The sequence below is a fragment of the Cavia porcellus genome, unplaced genomic scaffold, assembly GCF_034190915.1.
Source record: "Cavia porcellus strain 051 isolate PalLab524CR breed Dunkin Hartley unplaced genomic scaffold, mCavPor4.1 scaffold_22, whole genome shotgun sequence".
Lineage (NCBI taxonomy): Eukaryota > Metazoa > Chordata > Mammalia > Rodentia > Caviidae > Cavia > Cavia porcellus.
The window spans coordinates 43,961,211-43,985,187 of NW_026947505.1; the positions used below are offsets into that span (position 1 = coordinate 43,961,211).

The 23,977-nt window shown below is 36.0% G+C and overlaps 1 protein-coding gene across 3 annotated transcripts in view; it reads left to right on the forward strand.

Annotated features, from left to right (window-relative positions):
• The window catches only part of Pkhd1 (PKHD1 ciliary IPT domain containing fibrocystin/polyductin), a 472,244-nt gene that overhangs the window by 321,599 nt on the left and 126,668 nt on the right, over positions 1-23,977 (forward strand). For all 3 annotated transcript variants that reach the window (XM_063233114.1, XM_063233116.1, XM_063233115.1), the window contains 5 exons: positions 12,868-13,022; positions 14,367-14,519; positions 18,642-19,514; positions 20,246-20,414; positions 22,488-22,645. In XM_063233114.1, coding sequence (XP_063089184.1) covers positions 12,868-13,022; positions 14,367-14,519; positions 18,642-19,514; positions 20,246-20,414; positions 22,488-22,645 — 1,508 coding nt within the window. The remainder of the gene's footprint in view (positions 1-12,867; positions 13,023-14,366; positions 14,520-18,641; positions 19,515-20,245; positions 20,415-22,487; positions 22,646-23,977) is intronic.

Below are 23,977 nucleotides of genomic sequence, written 5' to 3' on the forward strand. Positions count from 1 at the left end.
GAGCTGAGAGGCACAGGCACTCAGGACTCAGAGCAGGGCGACAAGGCTGAGAGTCAGTGGCACTCAGAGTCACCCACTGCTAACCTCGAGGGAGCAGCCCTTTGCCAATTTGATATTTTCATCTGAATTGGACAAAAGAACCCAAGACTGTTTAGCAACTGTAGGGGAGAATGGAGAGAATGCCATGATAGTTGAGTGAAGAGCAGATGCTGAGTTGATAGGGCTCCCAGGACTTGCTGGGGGCCATGGCTGTGTTCTTTGGTAATATCAAAAGTTTAATTTTGTACTGAAAGGTAGATATATGGGAGGGGACTTATTAGAAGAAGTCAATGCAAGCCTGAAGTCTGAGAAGGACTAAGATATGACAGGGATGCAAGACAGGGATCAAGGGAAGCTGGCAATTTGACTTGTTTCAAGTCAGAGAGGCTCAGACAGTGAGTACCACCACAAACAGAGACAATCCCCTTTCCTTTATCATTGTCTTCATTTTGCCCCTAGTAGATTCCATGATACCATTTCATACTGAAGGTGGGACTTCTGTCCACAGTCTACTGGTTTACACACCAGTCTCCCCTGGAAACACCTTCACAATACACTCAGAAGTTACACTTTACCAGATTTCTAGGAATCACTTAGCCTACACAAGTTGAAATTTAAAATTAGCCATCACAGAAATATTGGATGCAAGGTGCTTTCTTGGTGTCTGGCTTATATCAATGCATTAGTTACCATTCTCAAAGAGAACTAAGCTTGGGGGAAAAGATTGTGAATTCAGATATGGTCATGTTGAGTGGTAAGTGCCTTTCTGATACCCAAAAGGATTTGTGAAGTAAGCGTTTCTAATAGGGATCAATAAGAAACTTTAATTATAATTAAAAGGTTAGCAAGATGGAATTTGGCAGGAGACACGTGAATGGATTTTTCTTATAAGAATGTGTTAAAAACCTCATTCTGAGTCTGACCTACAGGCTATTTTGAAAGAAATTCCATTTTATTAATTAAAACTATCCATAGTCATTAACTAGTTCCCATTTATTGAGTTCTTATCATGTAACTTTGCTATTTGTCAGGCCTCTGCCAAGAATTTTACATGCATTATCTCATTTAAATCTCTTAGTGCTGTAAGTTAGGTATTATCTTCATTTAATGGATAAGAAAGCTAGGCATGGAGGAGTTGAATAAATTTTCCAAGTTATAAGGCTAGAAGTTCTTATGGCTTTATTTTTACCCTAGTTGGTATAATTCAACTGCTTGTGTTGCACATAGTACCACTATTCTGAATATTTCTTGTTATCTGGAGCAGTATTTTAATTAGATTGCATTGATAATATGTAGTTACATATGCAGTATAATGGTTTTATAGATATCTTTTCCTTCCACAAATTTAAAAATGATTTGAGGTCCACGGTAAGTTGTGAAAATAGTTCCCTTATATGGGAACTCAGCATTCACTGATGATAACGTTTTACATAACCATAGAACTTTAGCAAAACTGGAAAGTTGGTATTGATTATTGGTCTTTCCAAGCTATGCATTTTTCCACATTGTTCCTTCTGGTAAATTAGTTTAATAATTCTGTCTATTATATTGTGTAAATACTTCATTTCACTTGGACCTCATCATAAACTTCATGAACAGAATTAGAGATCCATATTTATTTGTATATAAATTGACTTATTTTATAAGTAATATTAGTGTGAAAACTTCATAGGAAATGTTTTATCTTCATAACTACTTTAAAAATTTAATGTTTTAACTTTGTAAACTTGCATTCATTTCTTGAATTGCCAATCAAAGAAAGCTTGACAAAACATTTTGAAGAAATAACTTTCTTTTTTTGTTGTTATCTTAAATTTATCTCTAAATTACTCTTCGTTGTAGTTTGTTTTAGTTGACTTTTGGAAAGACAGATAAAAAACCATGTTGGATTTTTTTATAAAAATAAATCAAGACTTTTTCCCCCTAAATTTTCAATTCAGTGTTTTATGTCAGCCACAGAAAGGTGATAAGTACAAGACTCTTTGGCAAAGTTTCTAATTTTTTTCTAGTTCTGTATCTTTTTTACCTTTTCAAGTAAGACAGTGGGTAAGGCATTATCCAGTCTTTATTCTGTTATTTTGTTTTGAAAGTGACTACTCTTTTATTTTATTTTTAAATTGACAGAATAAAATTTATTCATGTAATTTATTGAATCATATTTTGAAATATATGTATTTATACATTATAGCATAGATAAATTGAGCAAATTAACACATATACTACCTCACATACCTATATTCTTGTGATGAGAACAGTTCAAATATACTTGTTAAATAATTTTAAGCATGCAGTACACTGTTAACTATGATCATCATGATGCATATCAGATCTCTTGAACTTAATATTCTAACAAAAATTTTACATCCTTTGAGAAATATTTTCTCAATTGTTAAACCATTATACTCTGCTTTTATGTGATTGACATATCTGGATTCAATATACAAGTGAGATTAGGTGGTATCTGCTTTTTTGTACATGTCTTAATCCATGTAACATAACATCATCCTTTATCATTTGGCAGTAGAGATATTTAAATTCTGTTGTCTGGTTATTTAAATAAGCTTGATGAATACGGTGGCCTCCATTTTCTCTCTCCCTCAGTCTAAGTGCTCCTTTCTGTCCCTCTCCCTCCTTCTGTTTCTTCTTCTTCCCTCCCCTCCTCACACCCCTCCCCTCAATTTCTGTTCACTCCTCTCCTCTCCTCTCCTCTCCTCTCCTCTCCTCTCCTCTCCTCTCCTCTCCTCCCCTCCCCTCCCCTCCCCTCCCCTCCCCTCCCCTCCCCTCCCCTCCCCTCTCCTCTCCTCTCCTCTCCTCTCCTCTCCTCTCTTCTCCTCTCCTCTCCTTCTCACTGGGTAGCAAACCCAGGGCCTTACACATTCCAGGCAAGTTCCTTACTACTATTATACACCACCAGCCCAGTTATCTCCTGGGCACACTGATTTCATTTTCTTTGGATACACATACTCAGTGGTGGGATTTCTGGACCATATGGTAGTCATGTTTTCACTTTTTTGAGGAACCTTTATATCATTTTCATTATGGCTATACTAATTCACTTTCTCATCACAACAGTGCACAAGCATTCTTTTTTCTTTGCATTATCATCACTTGTTAAATTGATTTTATGACCATTCTAACAGCTGTGAGATATTTCAAGGGATTTATATTCTATTATTTAAAAGGAAAATAACTCTGAAATGGATAAAAAAAATCTAGTCTTTTGTTACCTCACCCTTTTCCCTAGGATCTAGACCTTTTATCGCTGAGAATGTCTCTTCCAATAGCTCCCGTATCAAATTAGTGATATATTCCTCCAATATGCTGTGTTTTAAATATTTCTCATTCTTCTGTCCTCTGCAACATTCTCACTTAACCACCATATACCTAATTTCTGTAGTAACCTTACTACTGGCTCCCTAAATATTTAATAAATGAAATTGGGGTTAGATTCAGGATTTTTGCATGCACTTTTTATCTTTATACATCTTGCTTAGTAAAGACTCCATTGTACCTTACAGTACATTCAGCTCCCCTCCAGCACAGGCTTCTCTACTATCAAAATGACTGCAACATATGGTTGTATGATTTATAATTTTGGTAACAACACATTTCTTCATGCGAATCTTTTGCCCAGGTTTTGTAGCAAAGTAAGGCACACATAAGGTAGTGGTATAGTAGTCAAAATTCTTTTAGTGGGAGGTAAAAATAAAATTAGCCTTCTTATTCCATGTAGAAAATTGTACTAGGCTCTCTTCTTCACCCTGAGCTACTTCCATTGTGTTTCTCTACTTAACCTTCATTTTTTTCCAATGAAGACTATTTTCCTCACTTTTGTAGCTACAGAGTTAGTGAACTTTTCTCTAACTCCACACAGGGAACATCCTCCTCTCATTCCAGGAGAGAGATTTTAAGAAACACGTCTCACATTTGAGAAGGTTTTATGTGACTGTAGTCTAGACTTCTCTCTAGAATCGCCTAAGTATGTGGTGGATAGAGGCAACTGCTCCCAAGGAGATATGATTGATTTCCTGGAATGAGGGAGAAAAGAGGTCAGCAGACATATAATTGATATCTACTGTTAGCTGTCACTGTTGTTCCCATTATTTTAACATCATTATAGAATTCAAATTCTTCAATACTCAGCAGTTGAATGCAGTCCGAGAATCCTTATTATGTTTCAATTTCATTGATAAAAATTTAATTTGTTTTTTATCTTTGGCATTTGATTTTTAATTAAAATTTTTTTATTAATACCTATTTGCAGTAGATAATGATTATATTCATTGTGGAGAAGCAGTGCATGTATATAACCATCTTAATTCTTGTTAAGCCTTTGTGTCATGACTTATGTCAGATAACCCCCCCCCCCACCAAGTCTCATGCAGTCATGGACATGGCTGAACCTAGCATTTGTGATTGGTTCATTGTCTGGCACTGGGATTGGTGGCTTGACTGCTACACCTACGCAGGGGTGGAGCCAGCACACAGTATAACAGCAGACAGAAGGTGTGTCTCTCTCTTTTGTTGTTTGGGAATGCTGTTTAAGGCAGCCATGAACCACTGCCCTTCAGCCATATCATTTTGCCTTGGAGCCAACTGAATATGAACTTAAACCTCTCAACCTGTGGGAAATAAAACTTCCCTTCTCTAACTTTGGGCATCAGGTATTTTGCTTCAACAACAAGAGAGAAAAATAGCTAAGATACTTGTTACTCTCCTCTTTACATAGAGAATTAGAAAATAAAAGGTTTCAATGTTATCAGAGTGCAGAAGCCTATGGGTATACCAGTTTCTTGGGAAACTACACTGTAGAATCTATTCAGAAATCAGTGACAATCTATAATTCTTGAGGAAAGGCATTTGAGGCTGTGACCAGAAACAATTATTATAATTAAAATCTCCCAAAATTAAGTTTAAAAATTTAAATTATATATGTTTATATGTGAATGTTTTATTTATGGCTGTAAGAGCTCCTCAATCAAATTGGCGTTTTTGTTCTTTGTAACTAAGTAAGTATTATATTTTTGACGGATAAACTCTATAGTTTCCCTGAACTAGGTACAATATTAGTGTCCAAATATAGGAAACTGTGCTGATTATCTTGTTCATTATTTTAAAAGTTATTTTTTTGGAGGCTTCCACAGTGATTATTTCTGGTTTCCTCTATGTTTTAATGTGGTTTCCATTTAGGTCCAATTATTTTACAAACAAGTCTATCATTTCTTTAAACATTATTTAGGTATGTTTAGCTCATATCATGTAAATTATCTTCTTCCCTATAGTTATAGGACTCATTAGTATTCATAAGATGCATTGAATACAGATGGACTTCTTTTTTTTTTTCCCTTTAGTACCAGGAATTCAACTCAGGACCTTGAGCTTGCCAGGCATGCAGCAGACTGCTGAGCTATATCCCTGGTCCAAGATGGAATTGTTATTCACATAGGTATTATTAGGCTTTCTTGAAGTGATTGAAGGGTAATCATAATAGTAGAAGGCAGGGACTAGTAATAATGTGTGTTAAAATATAAAGAAAACTAGAGTATTGATACTGGGACTATAATTTGCTCTCAAGTTATGACTGTTACTATGTGAAGGTAGATATAGAAGGGGCTATGCTCATTTGATATCTATATATTGTTCTCATGAAATACAGGATCCCTATACTTCAGGACAATGGAAGAAACAAATTTTCATGAACTTGTAAATTTTTGGAAGTCTTGACAGAAAAAAATCAGATTATACCTATTTATACTTTTAATATAAAGCTTGAAGTAGTAATTTCAATAATTCCTTTTACTCTTTCCCTCACATATTATTAGGTGTTTTAGGTATACATAGTACATGGTTAGATTAATTAAACTTTATATAATAATATCAAATTTGGAAGCTACTGAAGATAAGTATAAAAAGTCACAAGTCACTATTATTTATTATGTCAAAATTTTATGGACATAGAAAATGTTAGGCAGTCAGACTCCCAAGAAATACTTCTTCTTTTTTTTTACTTTTTACTTTTTATTTTTCTGGTCACTGGAATTGAATTCCCATGAAAGACTTCACTGAGCAAAATAAGTTGATTTTTAAGAATGAGTGGACTAAAGAGGAGAGTGTGTAAATTCACTTAACTTGAGCAGGGGCAAGATTGTTTTTCTAATTTACATTAAGGTGTATTTAGTAATGTTATTTTGTGGATTTTGTCATACATATAATGACACACATCCTCTCTTATGCACTGTTCTAAATTCTCTGAATTCCAAATGGGAAGAATTTTATTCTCACGTATCAGGAGCTGTCAAAATACTATAGTGACTGGTAAAATGGTAAAGTAGTGATCAGCAATAAAATACCTTCTGTGGGCCTGGAATCTAGACCCATGGCAAATAACAACTTGAAAACAAAAAAATAAAGCTGACTCTAGGAATCAAGAGGGGACTAACAGGAAAATTAAAAGTTACACAGAAGTAGGAGAAATAGACTACTATATATATAGAGAGAGAGAGAGAAAGAGAGGGAGAGAGAGAAAGGGAGAGACAGACAGAGACACATAGAGTCACAGAGACAGAGAGATACAGTGATAGGGAGAGAAAGAGAGAGGAGAGAATTGATAAAGTGACTGAACCCCACGCCAAGACCCAGAGCACACACTGTAAGATCCACTGGAGGGATTTTAATCAAAGAAGCAGGAGTGGCCCTTTACCCAGCAGACCAGGAAGTGGAAGTGTCTTTTATGGGATGTCAGAGGGCTACTGGAAGGAAGTGGGGTAGGCAGATGTGTCTTCTTTTGATTGCTTGGCGGGGTCTCCTTGCTGCTGTCAGTCGGGGGTTTCTGTTTTGCCTCTGTTTTTGGCTCTTTGCAGTTAGGTGCTTTTGATTATGGTTTGTCCTTGCCAGGGCCAAATGAACTTGTACTTTCTGAGTCTCTTTCGGGGAGGGGAGCAGGGGCCTTACCAAGCACAGTCTGGTTTACCCCAACTTCTGGGTAGGGGAATTTATCTTTGTAATCACAAGGTAATTTCCAAGGTTTGGGAGCTCTAGGGAGAAACAACGGGCCAGCCCAGCAGTGCTAGCCCCAAGAAAGGCCTACAGCCATTGTAAACTTCAAAATCAGCATGATGATTTACTTCGAAAGTAACTCCTTCCACATGTCAGGCAATCGTTGGAGAAGGAATTTAATACAATGCCAATCACGTCACCAGAGAGTGTTTTAATGGTGTGCCATTTTGGGATAGGGTTGATTGTATAAATGTAAACCTCAGGACAATTTAAAATAATGTTACTTTATGGTTCCCGATTTTACCCTCCCACAGTGACTGGGTGACAGACAACTATAAGAGACAGTAATGAGAGCTTGTGAGCTTGACATAAATCCCCCTAAGAAGTTTAAAGTCAGGTAGGAAAGGACACAGGGCCCCACCCCCATCAATGTGTGGCTTTCAGAAGTGGTGGGGTCTGCAAATGCTGGCATTAATTACAACAGCCTACTTGGACCCTTGCCCTGCTGCCTATATCCGGGACAGGCCAGAAGTTGAAGTTGCTTTCTCCATCTTCCAATGTAGGCGATGATATGTCTCTGCTTGTACAGTTGCCACAGTTCAGGGTGCATGGACAGGCAAGACTCAGGAATAAGAGGGAATTAATAAACCCACAGGCCATAAAGCCAGGCAGAGAAACTGATTTTCTAGTTTCTGAAACTGCAGTTTTTAGAAGTAACCACTCATTCAAAAATAGAGAAAAATATTTTTGAAGGCTCATTTTTTTTTTCTTTTTTTTTTTTTCACTTTTTTTTGAGGTTTGGTGAAATTTCCTTTTTCTCCATTTTCTTTCTTTTTTCCTCTTCATTTTTTATTTTAATTTTTAAATTCTTTTCCCTTTTTTCTCACTTTTTCTTTTTTTCCTCTTACCCTAATCTAGTTCTATTAATTTTCTGCTACTCCTTACTATGATCCTTTATCTCACTTTTATCTTCCTCCTTTTCTTATTCTATTGCTTCATTTTTCAGATTTTTCTTCTCTCATTCTCCCTATCTTTTATCTTACTAGCATTACATTTTATAGTTTAGATAGTTTACTCTATGTTAGTACTTTTGAATTCTTTTGTATTTTTAGGGAAGGTATAGTTGTCACATTAGTAGATATTTATGTAAAAATATGGTTTGTCTTAGGATTTTCACTATATTTATAGATTACTTTTTTATAATTAAGGGTTATACAGTATGGTATATGGTTATACATATGGTATATTATACATATGGTTCTTATGATATGCCCATATTCAGATCGTCTTTGATGTTATTATTTTTGCTGATTTACTTGCAATTGCCAGGGTGGCATAATGGTTGCTATTAATAAGTATGCCAATATCTGGAATGTCTTTGTGTCATTAATAATACTATGGTTCATTCCTAGAGAACTGGTAACTGAGCAAATTACACTGTGTCCTCTTCTTCAGAGTTAATGGCGGTGATCAGAACTTGCGACAAAGGCAGAGGCCTATAATTAGCCAAACTCAATCTCTCACTGAAAAGCAGACACTGCTAAATAGATCTCCAAACTCTACTATAACTAGCCACAAACTTCAACACAAAACAAACAGAAAATAGAAACATGAGAAACAAAGCAATAAATACTTGCAAAAGCTTTCAACTCCCCCAAAGATTACACATGTTGCATTGAAGGATAGAAAATCTTTAGCCACAGAGCTGGATTATTTGAAAGGTAATAAAGAAGATGAAAAAAAACCTAGATCATTAAGATGTATGTTGAACTCAAAAAATATAACTAGATAATAGACTTAATAAAATAATCATTGAGTTTATAGAAGACTAATAATAAGCCAGAGGAATAAACATGTGATACAAACCATGAATACCCAGTTAAACAAAGAATCAGATCCCATGACTAGGAAACAAACAGAAACCTAGAATATTAAAATTCTATTGAAATTATAGGTTGCAGAAATGTGAGGATAGTGTCAGTGTTAGAAGAAAACTACTTCTGGAGATCAGTTGTTAAGAGATACCTTAGAACAATAAGAAAACAAAAAATGGGTTCAACAGTTGCTAGATGACACTGAGAAAACTGCTGTAAGAGTTATTAGAATTAGTGAAAACTCCTAAGACAGAGAAAGTAGTAAAAAACATGTTCATAGATATAATAGCAGAAAACTTTCCAAATATAGGAAAATAATTAAATGTACAGATAAGTGAGGTATGTAGAAATGCAAATGGCCATGATCAAATAAGAACCTTACCATATATGATAGTCACCATCCCAGAAGTCCAACACAGGGACAGAACATTAAAAAAACTATCAGAGAAAAAGCAACAAATCACTGATAAAGATTTCAATTAGAATTACAGAGACCTCTCAACAAAATTTTAAAGGCCAAGAAAACTTGGAGTGAAGTTTTTCTAATTTTAGTATATATGCTGCTGAAGTGAGCACAGGGTGAAGTATTGCAAGAGCTAAAACTAAAAAACTTCAACTCCAACTTATATACCCTGCAAAGCTGTCTTCCAACATTGATAGAGAAATAAGGCTTTTACCCTAACAAAATAGATACAAGAAGATCTTATCTCAGTGTTAGGAAAGGTATTGATAACAAACCAATTGCCAACATCATATTAAAGCTTCCCCTATAAAATTAGGAATTAGGCAAGGGTGTCCATTGTCACCACTCCTATTCCATATTGTTCTCTAGGCATTTGCCAGAATCATCAGGCAAGACAAGTAAAAAGGTGTATATGTAGGAAAGGAATGAGTCCAATTATCATTATTGACAGATGACACGATCCTCGGTACAGATGACCAAAAAAAAAATCCCACCAAAAGACTCTAGAAGCTAGAGACCAAATTCAGTAGCATGGCAGGATTCTTAATTAATACACAAAAGTCAATAGCATTCCTGCTAATTGATAGTGAATTCACTGAGAAAGAAATTAGGAAAACAATTCCATTCACAATAGCATCAAAAATTTAAATATTTATGAATTAAACTAACCAAAGAGATAAAGACCTGTACAACAAAAATTGCAGAACTCTTGAAGGGGAGACCAAAGAGAATATATGAAAATGGAAAGACATTCTTTCTTCCTAAATAGGCAGATCCAATATTGTCAAAATGGCAATTCTTCTAAAATATACAGACTGAATATATTCTCAATCAAAATACCAACAGTATTCTTCACATGACTAGAGAAAACAATCCTAAAATTCCTTTGGAACCAGAAGAGACCTAGAATGGTAAAAGCTATCTTGGGCAACAAGAGCAAAGCAGGAATCACCATAAACCCACATTTCATGATGTAAGACAAAACCACAGTGATAAAAACAACATAGCATTGTAAAAACAACAGACATGGGGATCAATGGAACAGAGTAGTGGATACAGAGAAAACTCCAGGCATATTCACCTATCTGATCTTTGACAGAGGGGATGAAAACATACTCTGGAGGAAAGATAACCTAACAAACAGTGCGGGGAACGCTGACTGTTTGAATGCAAAAAGATTGATTTTAAAACAGTGCCTCTGACTATATACTAAAAATAAAAAAAGAATCAAAGATATTAATGTTAAAACAGAAACAATCGGCCAGAAGACAAAATTGGCTAAACTCTTGAAGACATAAGCATAGACAAAGACTTTCTCAACAGAAACCCAATTGTATGAAGAATCAACAGATGAGACCATATCAAATTAAAAAGTTTCTGCACACTAAAGGAAACAGCAGAATGAAGAGATAACCTATAGAATGGGAAAAAATTGCCATTTAATACTGGATCAGAGGAGCAATATCTAGAATATATAAAGAACTCAAAAACACGAGACCCACAACTTAAAAGATCCAATCAAAACACAGGTAACTGAAATGAATAGACACTCCACAAAGTATGAATTGCCAACAAGTACATGAAAAAATAAGTTTAACATCTCTAGCTACTAGAGAAATGCAAGTTAAAACAACACTCAAATTCACTTAACTACAGAAAAAAAAGGCTGTCACCAAGAAATCAAATAATAATAAATTCTTGTGAGGCTGCAGGGCAAAAGAAACCTTTCTGCATTGCTGGTGGGAATGTCAACTAGTACATCCATTATGGAAATTAGTATGGAGATTACTAAAAGTAGAAATTCCATTTGACTCAGATATTTCCCTTCTAGGTATCTTCCTAAAGCACTGAAGATATTATGTGCAGTGACACCTCCATACCATTTTTATAGCAGCACAATAATAATAGCTAAATCTTGAAAGCGGCCTGTATGTCCATCAACATAAATGCATAAATGCATAAATAAAATGACAATTTTAATATACTGATACCTTGGTCTACAAATTTGATTCATTCCAGGATTCTGGGGGAGATGGTCATATTTGTGTTTGTGTGGGGAGGTAGCCGTGGTCATGTGCCTTACTCATGTGGAGTTAATGAATGGAAGCAAAATTTTGCTGAAAACTTCTTTGTGCAAATCAAATTGTTCATGAACAGAGGTGAACCAATGTATTACCGTATTCTCTAGCTGAGTTTCTTAGGGAGTCATAGCAAAAAAGGAATATCTAAGGCTTTAAGGAATTTCATTAAAGTTGCATTAATTTCCAGTATTTTCTTTCATGTTAGGCACACAGACTGAAATTAATTACAGTCTTTATTTCATAACAATTCATACCATTGCCCCACATATGACCCCCTAATTCTCAACACATACAGGAGATGTTTTAGGTTTGTATCCTAGACAAAAATCTAAATTATGATTTTAATACAAATGACATATATTTACTAATATGTCTGTAGGACCTACTGTAGCGCCTGGTTTTTACCAGTAGTTCTGTCAATATACAACGCATGTTGGAATGGTTTGTACATGATCCTGCTGATTGGGTGAGCATTTATCAGTAGAAACGATTCTATTGTCAAAGCTTGGTAAAATATCGGCATCAAGTAAAGAGAAAGGAAATTAAAATAAACATATACTATTGAAGTTAAGAATGACTGTGAATGGAAAGAAGAGCTATCATATTCACAAGGCAACAGTGATAGATGGAACAGAACATTATTAAATGTGACATTTAAAAAAAAACGTATAAAGTCCACATCATTTCATAATGTGATGAAAGCATAATGCTTGGAAAAGAGCACATTCAAAGGGTATATGGCCATTAGCCCACATAATCAGGTTGGGACATTAGAGGGAGCATGTAGTAAGTATTGCACTTTTCAGATATAGATTTGAAGCTAAGAAAAGTTAAGTTAAGTGGCTTCTGGGGTAAGTATCAGGTTCAAGAGTCACACTTGTATCTGTTAGACTGCAAAGATTTTAGGCTTAATCCATAACGAAAAAATTGTCCAAAAATGGCAATGTTAAGTCTTCAGAAAACATGAGAAAAGTTCTCCTTGAAAATACTTTTATCATTCAAATTTTTTCCCAATTAAGAAGGAAGAATGCTATTATAGAAAACCATGCAAGGATGCATACATTGAACTCTAGCACTTCCACTGTTTCTGATTCCATTGCCTTAATATTCCCGAATAAAGGAATAGCTTTATGATCCCTGTAATATACACATTTCTGAGCCAGAAAATGGATTCCTCCAGTATTAAATTTTTTTGTAAAAACTGTTTTCTCTGTTGTGTCTTATTTTTTTCTCAGGTTCCCTAATGAGATTGTTGGTTGCACTGGATTTCTTTTTCTGGAGTTAGTTCATGATCTTTGTTGCACAGTATATATGTATATGTATATGTAGATAAATATATGTGTATATACATACATATATATCTATATCTATATATATATATAGACATAAAATCTTTTCTTTTCCCTGGTTATAGAATTATAGTAGAAGATGTGGTGGATTGGAAACCTGATGACAAAATTGTTCTTAGTTCCTCGTCCTATGAGCCACACGAAGCAGAGGTACTCTCCATCAGAGAAGTCAAGGGCCACCACATTAGAGTCCATGGGCGTCTCCAACACCGGCACATTGGTAAGACTTTGGGTTGCTGAGTTTGCTGGTTAACAAAAGTGAGAGCACCGTGACACCTGCATAGAGATCTTGCATGTGGTCGCCATTTAAGAGAAAAGACCTATGGCTCATTCTATTAGAGTTTTTCTTCTTTTCCTTTGCTAATTAAAACCGTTCTGATTAGCATATTTGTGATACTTATTTGGCACATTTGTCGGAGGGATTGGTGTATATACATCTTGATTCTTTTAATTTCCCTTTTCTATTTTCTTCCTTTCACTTCCTCCATTCCCAGAAACTTCCCAGTTCCATGAATTCTATGTTTTTGTATAGCATACTTCAGGGACCATCTCGCCTCCACACTTGCTGTTTTGTTTTCTGAGATGGAGTCTTGCAAGATTGTCTACACCGACCTTGCATTCCAGGGCTCAAGTAGGCCTCCAGCCTGAGGTTCCTGAGTAGCAGGCCAGCTGGCATATGCCACTATTCCCAGCTTTATTTCATTTATAAGAATGTGGCACAGAGCTTGGCACAGGGGTACATTGCTGTAAGCCCTACTTCTTTGGAGGCTGAGGCAGGAGGATTGCAAGTTTGAGTCCAGTCTAGGCAACCTAGCAAAATCTTATCTCAAAATAGTATTTTTAAAGCAGGTCTGAGCATGTAGCTTAGTGGTAGAAGAACATTTGCCATGCCTATGCAATGGTGGGTTCAATCCCTAGAATGAGCAATTAAAAAATATGTCAGAAAAGAGAGAAAGCTCCATCAGTCTTTCCCAATAAAAGCCAATGAGAAATCTAAAAGGTAATGGAGTCCATGAGACAAACAAGGAGTCAGGCCCTTTCTTTCCGTGCTCTGGAACATAGTTCAGATTGTGGAGCGCTGGAGACCCCCCTGAGAGGGCGCTGGTGCTGCTTGGCACCACTCACTTCCTCTCACTAATACATAGTTCTTCTGCTCTGTCACTGCTTGTGCTTGGCTGGGATTCCTCACTCTCCGAAAAGAGGCCCACAGACCCTGTGCAGACAGATACCACTCTCTCTCAGTGACAGGCTTAAGGAAGGAGGTTGGAGACCCCAGTAATTGGACAGTTTTGACCTGGCTCCGTGCACAGTGGCCTGTCCCAGTTTCCACAGTTATTGAGAAGAAATGAATTCTTGTTCAAACACTCACTTTGATCCCAAGGAGAGACAAGTGAACAGATTTTTCATTTCTGAGCTGCCATTTGTAGAGAATGCCTGAGGAAAAGTTGGTAGGACTTCCAAGGGAAAAGGAATATTTTCATTTGTGAGATGTACTGGTCCCCAGCTAGCAGTTTTCAAGAAAGACTTTTAAAGGTTTTTTTCTTCCCAACTCATGTTGCCCCAGGAAGTTCCCATGTCACGGAGGATGGCAAGCACATTTCTTTGGCTGCTGAGGTTGGACTGTTGGCCCGAAATATACAAATCCAGTCGGACACGTCATGTAGTGGGACACTGCTGGTGGGGTCCCTCAGGAAATCTCCCAGAGAAGAATTTTCAGGTAAATAAAATTTAAATTTTTGAGTGGTAACCTTTGGGAACTATGCATCTAGGGTCCTCAGGAATTCCAACTGTTAGAAATTTTACTTATAATACAAAATATTCAAGTGAATATGGTTCCTTTGTGTTCCAAGAAGCTATGAATTTTCAGTTCTAATCTGAGCTTATTAGTGTGATGTTAAAATAATATGCTTGAGATCAGAACATAAGCACATTTTTACCTCAAAGAAAATATCTTCAGCAGATGTAATATTTTTTTCTACTTTGAGATTATAGGTGGTTTAATACCCATTTGAATTTTACCCTGGTTCTAAATTTCTATTGTTCTTTCCTGGTAGTATGTTGTACCTAATGGCAGACATCAGCTCATGCTATAAATTAATGGCTTGAATTTAAATAAAGCAACTTCCATTCTGAAGTGCTTTAAGGATTGCTTCGATTTTTTTCAAACCTTAGCTCTCTTGGAATGCTGCATTGCTTCTTACACATTATTTCAAAGTTGCTTCCTGATGAAGTAGTTTGGGAAGGGGTGTCACTGTAGTTCTAGCTTCAAAACTCTTTGTGTACATGAATATCATCAAAGTTCACAGAAAGCCTGGAATAAGGGATCTAACTACATCCCAAAGGTATTTAGCAAGAGACATTTTGTTGGCTCATCTCTTTCACCAGTTGACAAAGGCAGTATTCGGATCCTCAATCATAAGATGTGGGGTCTGGTCTGTAGAACAAGCCTCTTTCCTTAAGCTCTACTTTTATAATTTTTGTCAGAGGTGATTTTCCCCACTAGGAGAAAACTAGCTATGCTTTGAGATACTTCTGAGTGTCAGGTCTTGGGAGAGCTTCTGGAATGTAGTAGGTAGATGATAAATATCTTACTGCCCACAAGAAACTCACCTTTAAGACCGGACTATCAGGATCAAAATGTCAGCAGCATTCAGGTTGAGAAATCCTGCTTTAGAAGACTCAGACCTTGGCCACCTTAAAAAAATGAGACTGTCCATCAGTTAATGAAAATGGAGATTAAGGATAAAAAGAGCAACTGGAATGATGAGTCCAACTGGGAAAAGTCACAGGTACAGGACAGAGGCTAGCTTCTATATTTGAGCATAAGGACCGTGTCATATCAGCAGTGAGACTGATCTGATCATAAACCTCCAACATTGCTAATCCAGGGCCTTTAAAATTTAGGGGTAGGGAAAAAGAAAGTACTATATATTAAATGCATTTTAGGGACCAAAGACTATGTTGGTTTTTACACAGTAGAATTTTTGTCTTATTTAATTCTATTACTTTTGTGAGAGATATGTTTCATATTCTTATTATAGGAATCATAATCTATTACCCACTATTTATCTCCATCATTAACTTCTGAAGTCCTTGAAGGCAAAGTTGAATCTTGAATCGCTGCTTTATAGCATGATGACTACCATGTGTCAGATGCTCAATAAATATGAGTGAATAAAGTTAATGAAGAGGAAGAGAAGTCATCTAACCAGTTAATGGCAGGTTCAAATTTACCTCTGAAACTTTTGTTACATAAACTTTTACTTTTGAAATAATTTTGGATTAGAAAAGTTTCACAGATTAGTATGGAAAGTCCTTATAAATTTTTTACCCAGGTTCCCCTTTTGTTCATATCTGACATGAGACTGCTACATATGTGAAAAACAACAAATCAACATTGCTACATTAATATTAGTTAAATCATTTTTATATTTTGCCAAGCTTCACACTAGTGTTAGAATCCAATTCAAGTTCCCATGCTGCCTTAAGAAATCTTGCATTTTTTTTAAAATGACGTGTACCAGAGCCTGAATGAGACTGGAAATTTAAGTGTCAATCAGGGATCCATCCAGAGGTATTGATTAGTTACAGAGCTAAAACATAGTCCTGGTCAGTTCCTATTTTAATATTGAAAAAACTCCATCATGATCCCCCTTCTTACCAATAGCATCCAAATAGAAGGTTTGTCAGAATTATAAATTCAAAAGGAAAAATTGAACAGCATTTATGAATGAAATTACTGTTTAGTTTTTCATTTAAATCTCTATGATATTTAAAAGTACGTACTACTAATTATTTTTGGTCATCGGTTAATGTGCATGAAATTTGATCTTGAACAATTTAAAATGATGAATTATGACTACACAATAATGAGACATTAGAATAATGTTGATATGACACCTTACTGAGATGGCATAACTACTACCCATAGTAGAAATTAAACTGTATTTGTATAGACTCGTTCTTACACTTGGCACCCTTTCTGCCAGAGTTTTATACAAAGGTCATATTTAACAGACATTCCAAGTATGCGCCATTGGCAAGGGATATTATCGAACATCTGAAAGATGTTTCATCATTGTGAATATCCTACATCATGTATTAGTGGTTCATCAATTAATATCAACAGAGAAATTTAGATATTGGAAACTCCATTGTCTGGTCATAATGAAACAAAATAATCTAACTAATGATCAAAATAATCAAAATAATCCTAACACTAAGGTCTTGAGTTTTTATGGTGACTAGTTTTCAAGCATGTTAGTTTCTCAACTGTGAAAACACAGTGAAAAAGTAGAGGGTTTGGGCTGTACTGCCACGGAGTTTTAAATACTAAAATTTAAACTTCAAATGCATAGCATATCCCTATTTTTTTTGAGAAGTAGCTGTATGACTTACTATCGTTAGAACCTCAAAAAATGACAACAAATGAAAGGAATGAAGTCACAAATTGTAACCCGTTTAGCAAAGGGTACACAACCAATTATTGGCACATAGTTATAGCCCAATTACCTGAGTCCAAGGCAGAGTTGCTCCCTCTATACCACGAAGGCTTCCACTCTTGCTAGTGGGCAGCATGGGGTTAACAGTTCAGCTTCTTATTCATAGGCAAGACCAAGTCCTAGCTTGGTTATTTAGCTCTTTTCTGCCTCAGTTTTCTATCAGCAAAATAAGGATAATAGCTGTACATATGCAATAGGATTTTTGTGAAAACTAAGATCATCTATCTATTATCTATCTATCTATCTATCTATCTATCCATCTAAATTAAAACAAAATTAACATTTAATAAGCATTACATGAAAGTTAAATATTATAGTTATTAATTCATATTAATTAATCTATGATCATATAATTTCTACTTCAGGAGTATATACAATGATTTACTAATATTTGATTATATTTTAAAATCAATTCACTGCTGCACTTTATTCTATTTTAACAATATCTACTTTAAAGGCCAGGGATTTAGCTCAGTGGCTTAAGCACCTGCCCAGCAAACATGAGGTCATGAGTTTGATCCCTAATATAAAATAAAAATAAAAATAAAAACAAACAAACACCCTACTTTAAGAAGTACAAGTAAAATCTTCAATGAGATTTAAATAATGCATTCTATGCTAATATAAAAGATATGGAAAATATTATTAACATAAAATAAAACAGGAAATGTAGTATGAATAGAAGAAAATATAGGAAAAAGTTTTATAGGTTCTTTAAAATGATTTTTAAATTATTTTATAATTTCTGTCATGTTTCATCATGAAGCGTGCGTAAAGATCCTATTTATGGACATCAGTTGGGCAGAATAAATTTTGCACTTATATTATTCTCAAGAAATGACTGGAATGTTTCATGGAGTAGCCTGTTACATTCATTCATGCAGTATTTTTGTGAAGATGGCTATGATCTTTTTAGATGAGGTCAGTGAAGCAGAGGGCATCACTTGAGTGTGAGGTGAGCATCCACGGATTACTTGTTTCCTTCATTTTATTCAAGTGCTTGACCCAACCTTCAAACACATACACAGAATCTTTAATACCTTTGCTAAATCTCTAACACTTTTGTTTTTGCTGTCTTTATTCTCTTCTTTCTTCATCCTACACCTGACACTTAAGACTGTCCATGAGATATTTTTAGCTATTAATGTGAATATTTCCAGTGATTCATATTTTTAGTGAGTATCTATGATGTGCAATATGGGCCTAGGGCTGAGCATCAACTATTACATTTTAATTTAAAAATCTATATTTTTCTCCTGTCTTAAAATGAACTATTTTTTGTTAATGTATTTGGTAGAGAAGGAGAAAGTACCTGATGACATGCATTTTGTCTGTAGGTGTTCTTCAATTTCTAAATGTGGAAATTTGGAACTTTGGGTCACCACTGTACTCATCCATTGAATTCACTAATGTATCATCGGAATCTTGGATATTATCTTCCACCCTGCACCAAAACTGTGGTGGAGGCATTCGTGCATCTGCCAGTCATGGAATAATTTTAAATGACAATATAGTCTTTGGCACAGCTGGTCATGGCATTGACTTGGAAGGTGAAGCCTATTCCCTCACTAATAACCTTATAGTTCTGATGACACAGTCAGCGTGGTCCACCACTTGGGTGGCAGGAATCAAAGTCGATCAGGCAAAGGATACCCTTCTCCGTGGCAACGTTGTGGCGGGATCAGAGAGACTTGGCTTCCACATACAGGGGCACAAGTGCTCCTCTGAAATGTTTTGGTCTGACAATGTGGCCCACTCCAACCTTCATGGCCTTCACCTCTATGAGAAAGTTGGATCTGACAATTGTACTGGTGTCTCTGGCTTCTTGGCTTTCAAGAATTTTGATTATGGTGCCATGGTACAGGTAGAGAACAGTGTGAAGATAGAGAACGTCACTCTGGTGGACAACTCTGTTGGGCTTTTGACAGTAGTGCAAGTCTCATCTCCACAAGACACAATCAGAAATGTGCAGATTGTGCTTAGGAACTCAGTCATTGTGGCCACCAGTTCTTCTTTCGATTGTATTCTGGACAGAACAAAGCCTCGCTCAGCCAGCTTGACCTCAACAGATCGAGCACCTCCCAACCCCAAAGGAGGCCGAGTTGGTATCCTGTGGCCTGTATTCACCTCAGTGCAAAATCAGTGGCCTTGGGAACCTTGGCACAAAGTAAAAAATGGTCATTCAGTTTCAGGAATCATGAAACTTCAAGGTAGGATATGTGAGTGTATGCAAGCAAATATGGTTTCATATATCCATGCATAGAATTTTTAACAACATTCTGAGATTATATCAACTTGAAGCTATAGTGTGGTTTGATGCTTAATCTCCAACTGACAATTTACATTATTGATAAACGCAATGGAAATTTACATATAAATGACAGGAATGATTTCCTGCACATCACTGCTTTATTCATGTTAGATTTTGTATGAATTGTGTAACTTGATTATATGAAGACTCTTTTAGTAGGTGTTACTTTTCCTATTATACAACTGAGGAAAGAAGGATGCAGAAACTACCTCATGTGCTGTTGCCTAGTAACTCTTAGAACATGTAAGGCTAATATCAAAGTTTTGCCACAATTTGTGTAGCTTATTTGCTATCAGATCCTTTTTGTAATACTAAACTCGTTACTTTCTCATTCCAGTCTATCTGGTAGTTGAATTGATTGTAAAATAAATGGATTTTGATCAATTCTTTGATGAAAAATGTTGCTCTGAAGGCTTTAATATGTTAGAATTCTCTTCTTTTGCCTACAGTATCCAAGTACTGCAAAAATACAGATATTTTGTATCAAGATTTATGTAAAATTCTGTACTATCCTGAGTAGCACATACTGACTCTTGGACATACATTGTAAGGATATTTAGTTGTATAATCTAAATTTGTGACTGGTGGTTCACATGATGTAAATTTGTTATAAATTTTTTAAAATTTCAGATGTCACTTTTTCTAGTTTTGTGAAAAGTTGCTATAGTGATGACCTGGATATCTGCATCCTGCCAAATTCAGACAGCACTGGAATGGCTGCCCCAATAATAGCAGAGAGGACCAGGATGTTCAAGATCAGAGATAAGCACAAGTTCTATTTCCCTCCATTGCACTCAAGGTACCCCTTTCAGTATTAATGAAGTCATATTTTTGAAATGTTTGGTAAATCTTTAAATTCCCGGGGCTGGAGGTTTAGCTCAGCGGCATAAGAGCCCGCCTTGCAAGCAGGCAGTCGTGAGTTCGATCCCCGGTACCGATAAAAAGGAAAAAAGGAAAAAAAATCTTTAAATTCCCAAACATTTTAAAAATCAAATTATCAGAGGAATAAAGGTACATTCTTGTAGAATGGGATGAGATACTGATTTAATGGCCCTGATTATTTACCTTGCCTGTATTCATACTGTTATGGCTTATGAATCCTCATGCACTCACAGGTAGGGCTTCTCAAAGCTGGCTGCATTTAGGGCATGTGATACTGGGATTAAGGGTGTCTGGTACTAAATGAGTCCTCGGATTGGAATGAGCATAGCTCCAGCTATGGGTGGAACCAGTCAGTAGGTTTACTCTTAAATGGAGTATGTAATAAAGGGAGAGAGAGAGAGAGAGAGAGAGAGAGAGAGAGAGAGAGAGAGAGAGGAAAAGACAGGCTTGCTGCTTCTGCTGGTTGCTCTTTGCTGTTTCCTGCCTGCTCTGCCATGGACCCTGTCTCTTTACGCCCTGCCACCGTGCCTTGGAGCTATTGACTGTGGACTGACCTACAGACTGTGAGCTGAAATAAGTTTCCTCCTTTAATTTTGAATGTTTGGCATTTTTGTCTCAGAAACAAGTAAAATAAGTAAGACACATGTCTTTTCTGTGATTTTCAAAATACCTTTTACAAAGAAGTAGAGGCTATTTCTCTTCTCATTGAGTCTAAACTGAGCCAACTGATTTTTGGCTAACAAAATGGAAAAAGTTGTACAGTACAATTTTATTGAGACTTTTTCTCTTTTATCCCTGTTAGGAAGTTTATGAGTTTGGCATAGCACAACCTAGCCTGTTTCTGATGCCCAATGCTGAGCCATTTTAGGCACCACAACACAGTTACTTAAGCAATTTGTAATGTTCTCTCACTTTCCTTTTACTGTCCACTTTTCTCTATCTTCATATCTTACTGAAGGCTTTTACAAAGCTATGTGTCTTAGTCAGATTATGGGCCTTTGACAAAATACCATATACTGATAATTTATAAAGACCAGAAGTTTATTTCTTATAGTTCTAGACTCTGAGATCAAAGAATTATCATGGTTGGTGTGTGGTCAAGGTTGATGTCTGCTTCATCCTTCTAAGAGGACAAACACTATATCCACACATGGTGAGAGGGAGATAAAGGCAAAGAATACTTCTTTCAACACTGAACTCTTTTATAAGGATGCTTATCCCATTCATAAATAGTCTACTCTCATGACCTAGTGATCTCCCAGAATCATACCCCTTAATACTTCTGCGTTGGTATTAAGTTTTGGCATTTATTTTGAAGGAGCACAATCATTCAAATTATAGCACTGCATGATATCAGTTTTTGATTCTTTATACTATTAATATTTAATAAGTGGTTGGCATACAAAAATATTTAATATTATTACCAGTAACACCTAAAAATATTAGGTCAGGAGAAATAAAATAAATTCTCTGTTACAATTACCTATATAATCTTGTTTATATGTCCCACTTGACTCTAAAATTTTATGGGAACTGGTATTATTCAGATTTACATCACCACTGCATCTCCAAACCTTTCAGGAGCAGGTTTTCAACAGATATTTGTTGAATAGTGTTATGTATTTTTACTTTGTGCATAACACAAACATTACTATTATTTATAGTAGTAGTCTTAAAATACTTTAGACATAGAATTTCATTAAAAATTTATATTGTATTTACAATTTAATAATGAAATCAAGAACATTTTCTTGTTCTTTACTTGTTAGAAAATTAGTTATCTATTAAAGTTTATATATCCAGATAGCTAGAGTATTTGGTTAATAAAATTATCTGTTTCACAGACCATATAACTTGTAAATAACTATTTTGCAATTACATGGCACATCACTGATAAAATCCTGTTGAATTTACTTTATATAAGATCACTACTACCAATATGCTTTTTCTTTCTGTTTGTCATGATGTGAAACAGTTGGTTTCCTTGTAGGAAAAACTTAGAAGGAGTGATCTGCTCTGAATCAGATTGTGAAAATCCAAGAAAATATCTCTTCAAGGACCTGGATGGTACAGCGTTGGGTCTACCTCCACCAGTTTCTGTATTTCCTAAAACTGAAGCAGAATGGACTGAATCCTTCTTCAACACAGGTCAGTTGTATCATACATGATGCCTCTAGAGACTATGCATGTGAAGGAGGTGGTTTGGCTGGGTTATCTGATGGGAATAAAATATTCTGGGTGGGAACTGAGTGCTAGAGTTGGAATCCCTACTGTGCTGTGAAATCACACATATCATAGGAATTCTAAGACCTTAAGAGACAGAGTAACATTGCTGCGGGGCCTTCTGGGAACTGCTGTGTCTTTGAAGGTAGATATTGCTATCATCCAGCTCTGTGCACTAATGGGAAAACAGATCTTTTCAGTGCTACACCCATATATTTCTGGCACCACCTTCACACAGCCAAAAGTTTTACTGCAAAAACCAATGGCTTCCTGCTGAGAGAGTTGTGTTTATTTGTTTGTTTTGTGTGTGCATACGTGTGTGTGTGTGTGCGCATGTGTGTTTGTTTTTCTGGTGACTGAAAGAGCACGGATGGCCTGTGCTGAGGGTAAGTCAACATGCTAAAGATTGCAGGAACTCTGAAGCATCTCTCAGTCCGTACTGAGCAGAGATATAACCTCTACAAGTACTAGCTTCCTCATGGCCTTGGAGGATCAGGTAGGGTAACGGTCTTCCAGAGTTCCCTGTCAGAGTTGGTCTTCAGCTTCCACCACAGTTACAGTTTTACAGCATATCAGTTTTCAGCTTTATTTCTTTCCCTGTCTCATTTCTCAGTTTCCTACTGGTGTTTGCAGTAGAACTTTTGGATGTGTAAAGGTGGGTGCCAGAGATATATAAGTATAACACTGAAAAGATCTGTTTCAAAAAGAATATGCAAATGTCAGTCAAATGCTCGATGTTTAAATCATAAGAACATTCTTTTGATGAACTTTTTAAGTGGCTGCTTACCATGTGATATAATACATTATTTATGCACACATATGCTCTTGCTGCTGGTTGCGATACTGGTATTCTTTATTTTTCTCAGTTGTCTGCTTTGGCTGTGAAACATGATTCAATGGTAAAACTCTGGAGTGTAATATAATAGTACACATCATTTACTATTGGAAAACATGGTTCTATATGTGAGTGGCTGAGTGTATATGTGAAGGTATATATGACTGACTGCCTAGACAATGTTCTAAAGTATTTAAAATTTTTAAATGAGATTATTATAGATGGCAACTGCAAAAATTCCATAATCTCTTTTTTACTGCACTAAGAATGCAACCATGTCCTCTTGCACCGAGGAGACTGCAAGAGTGAATGGTGCCTTCTGGGTTCCTACACGATTTTAGTGTTTTCCTTTGACTTCCAAAATATGAGTAAATTCCTCCTTCCCTAATGCAAAACTTATTTATTTTAAATCTCTTTAAATT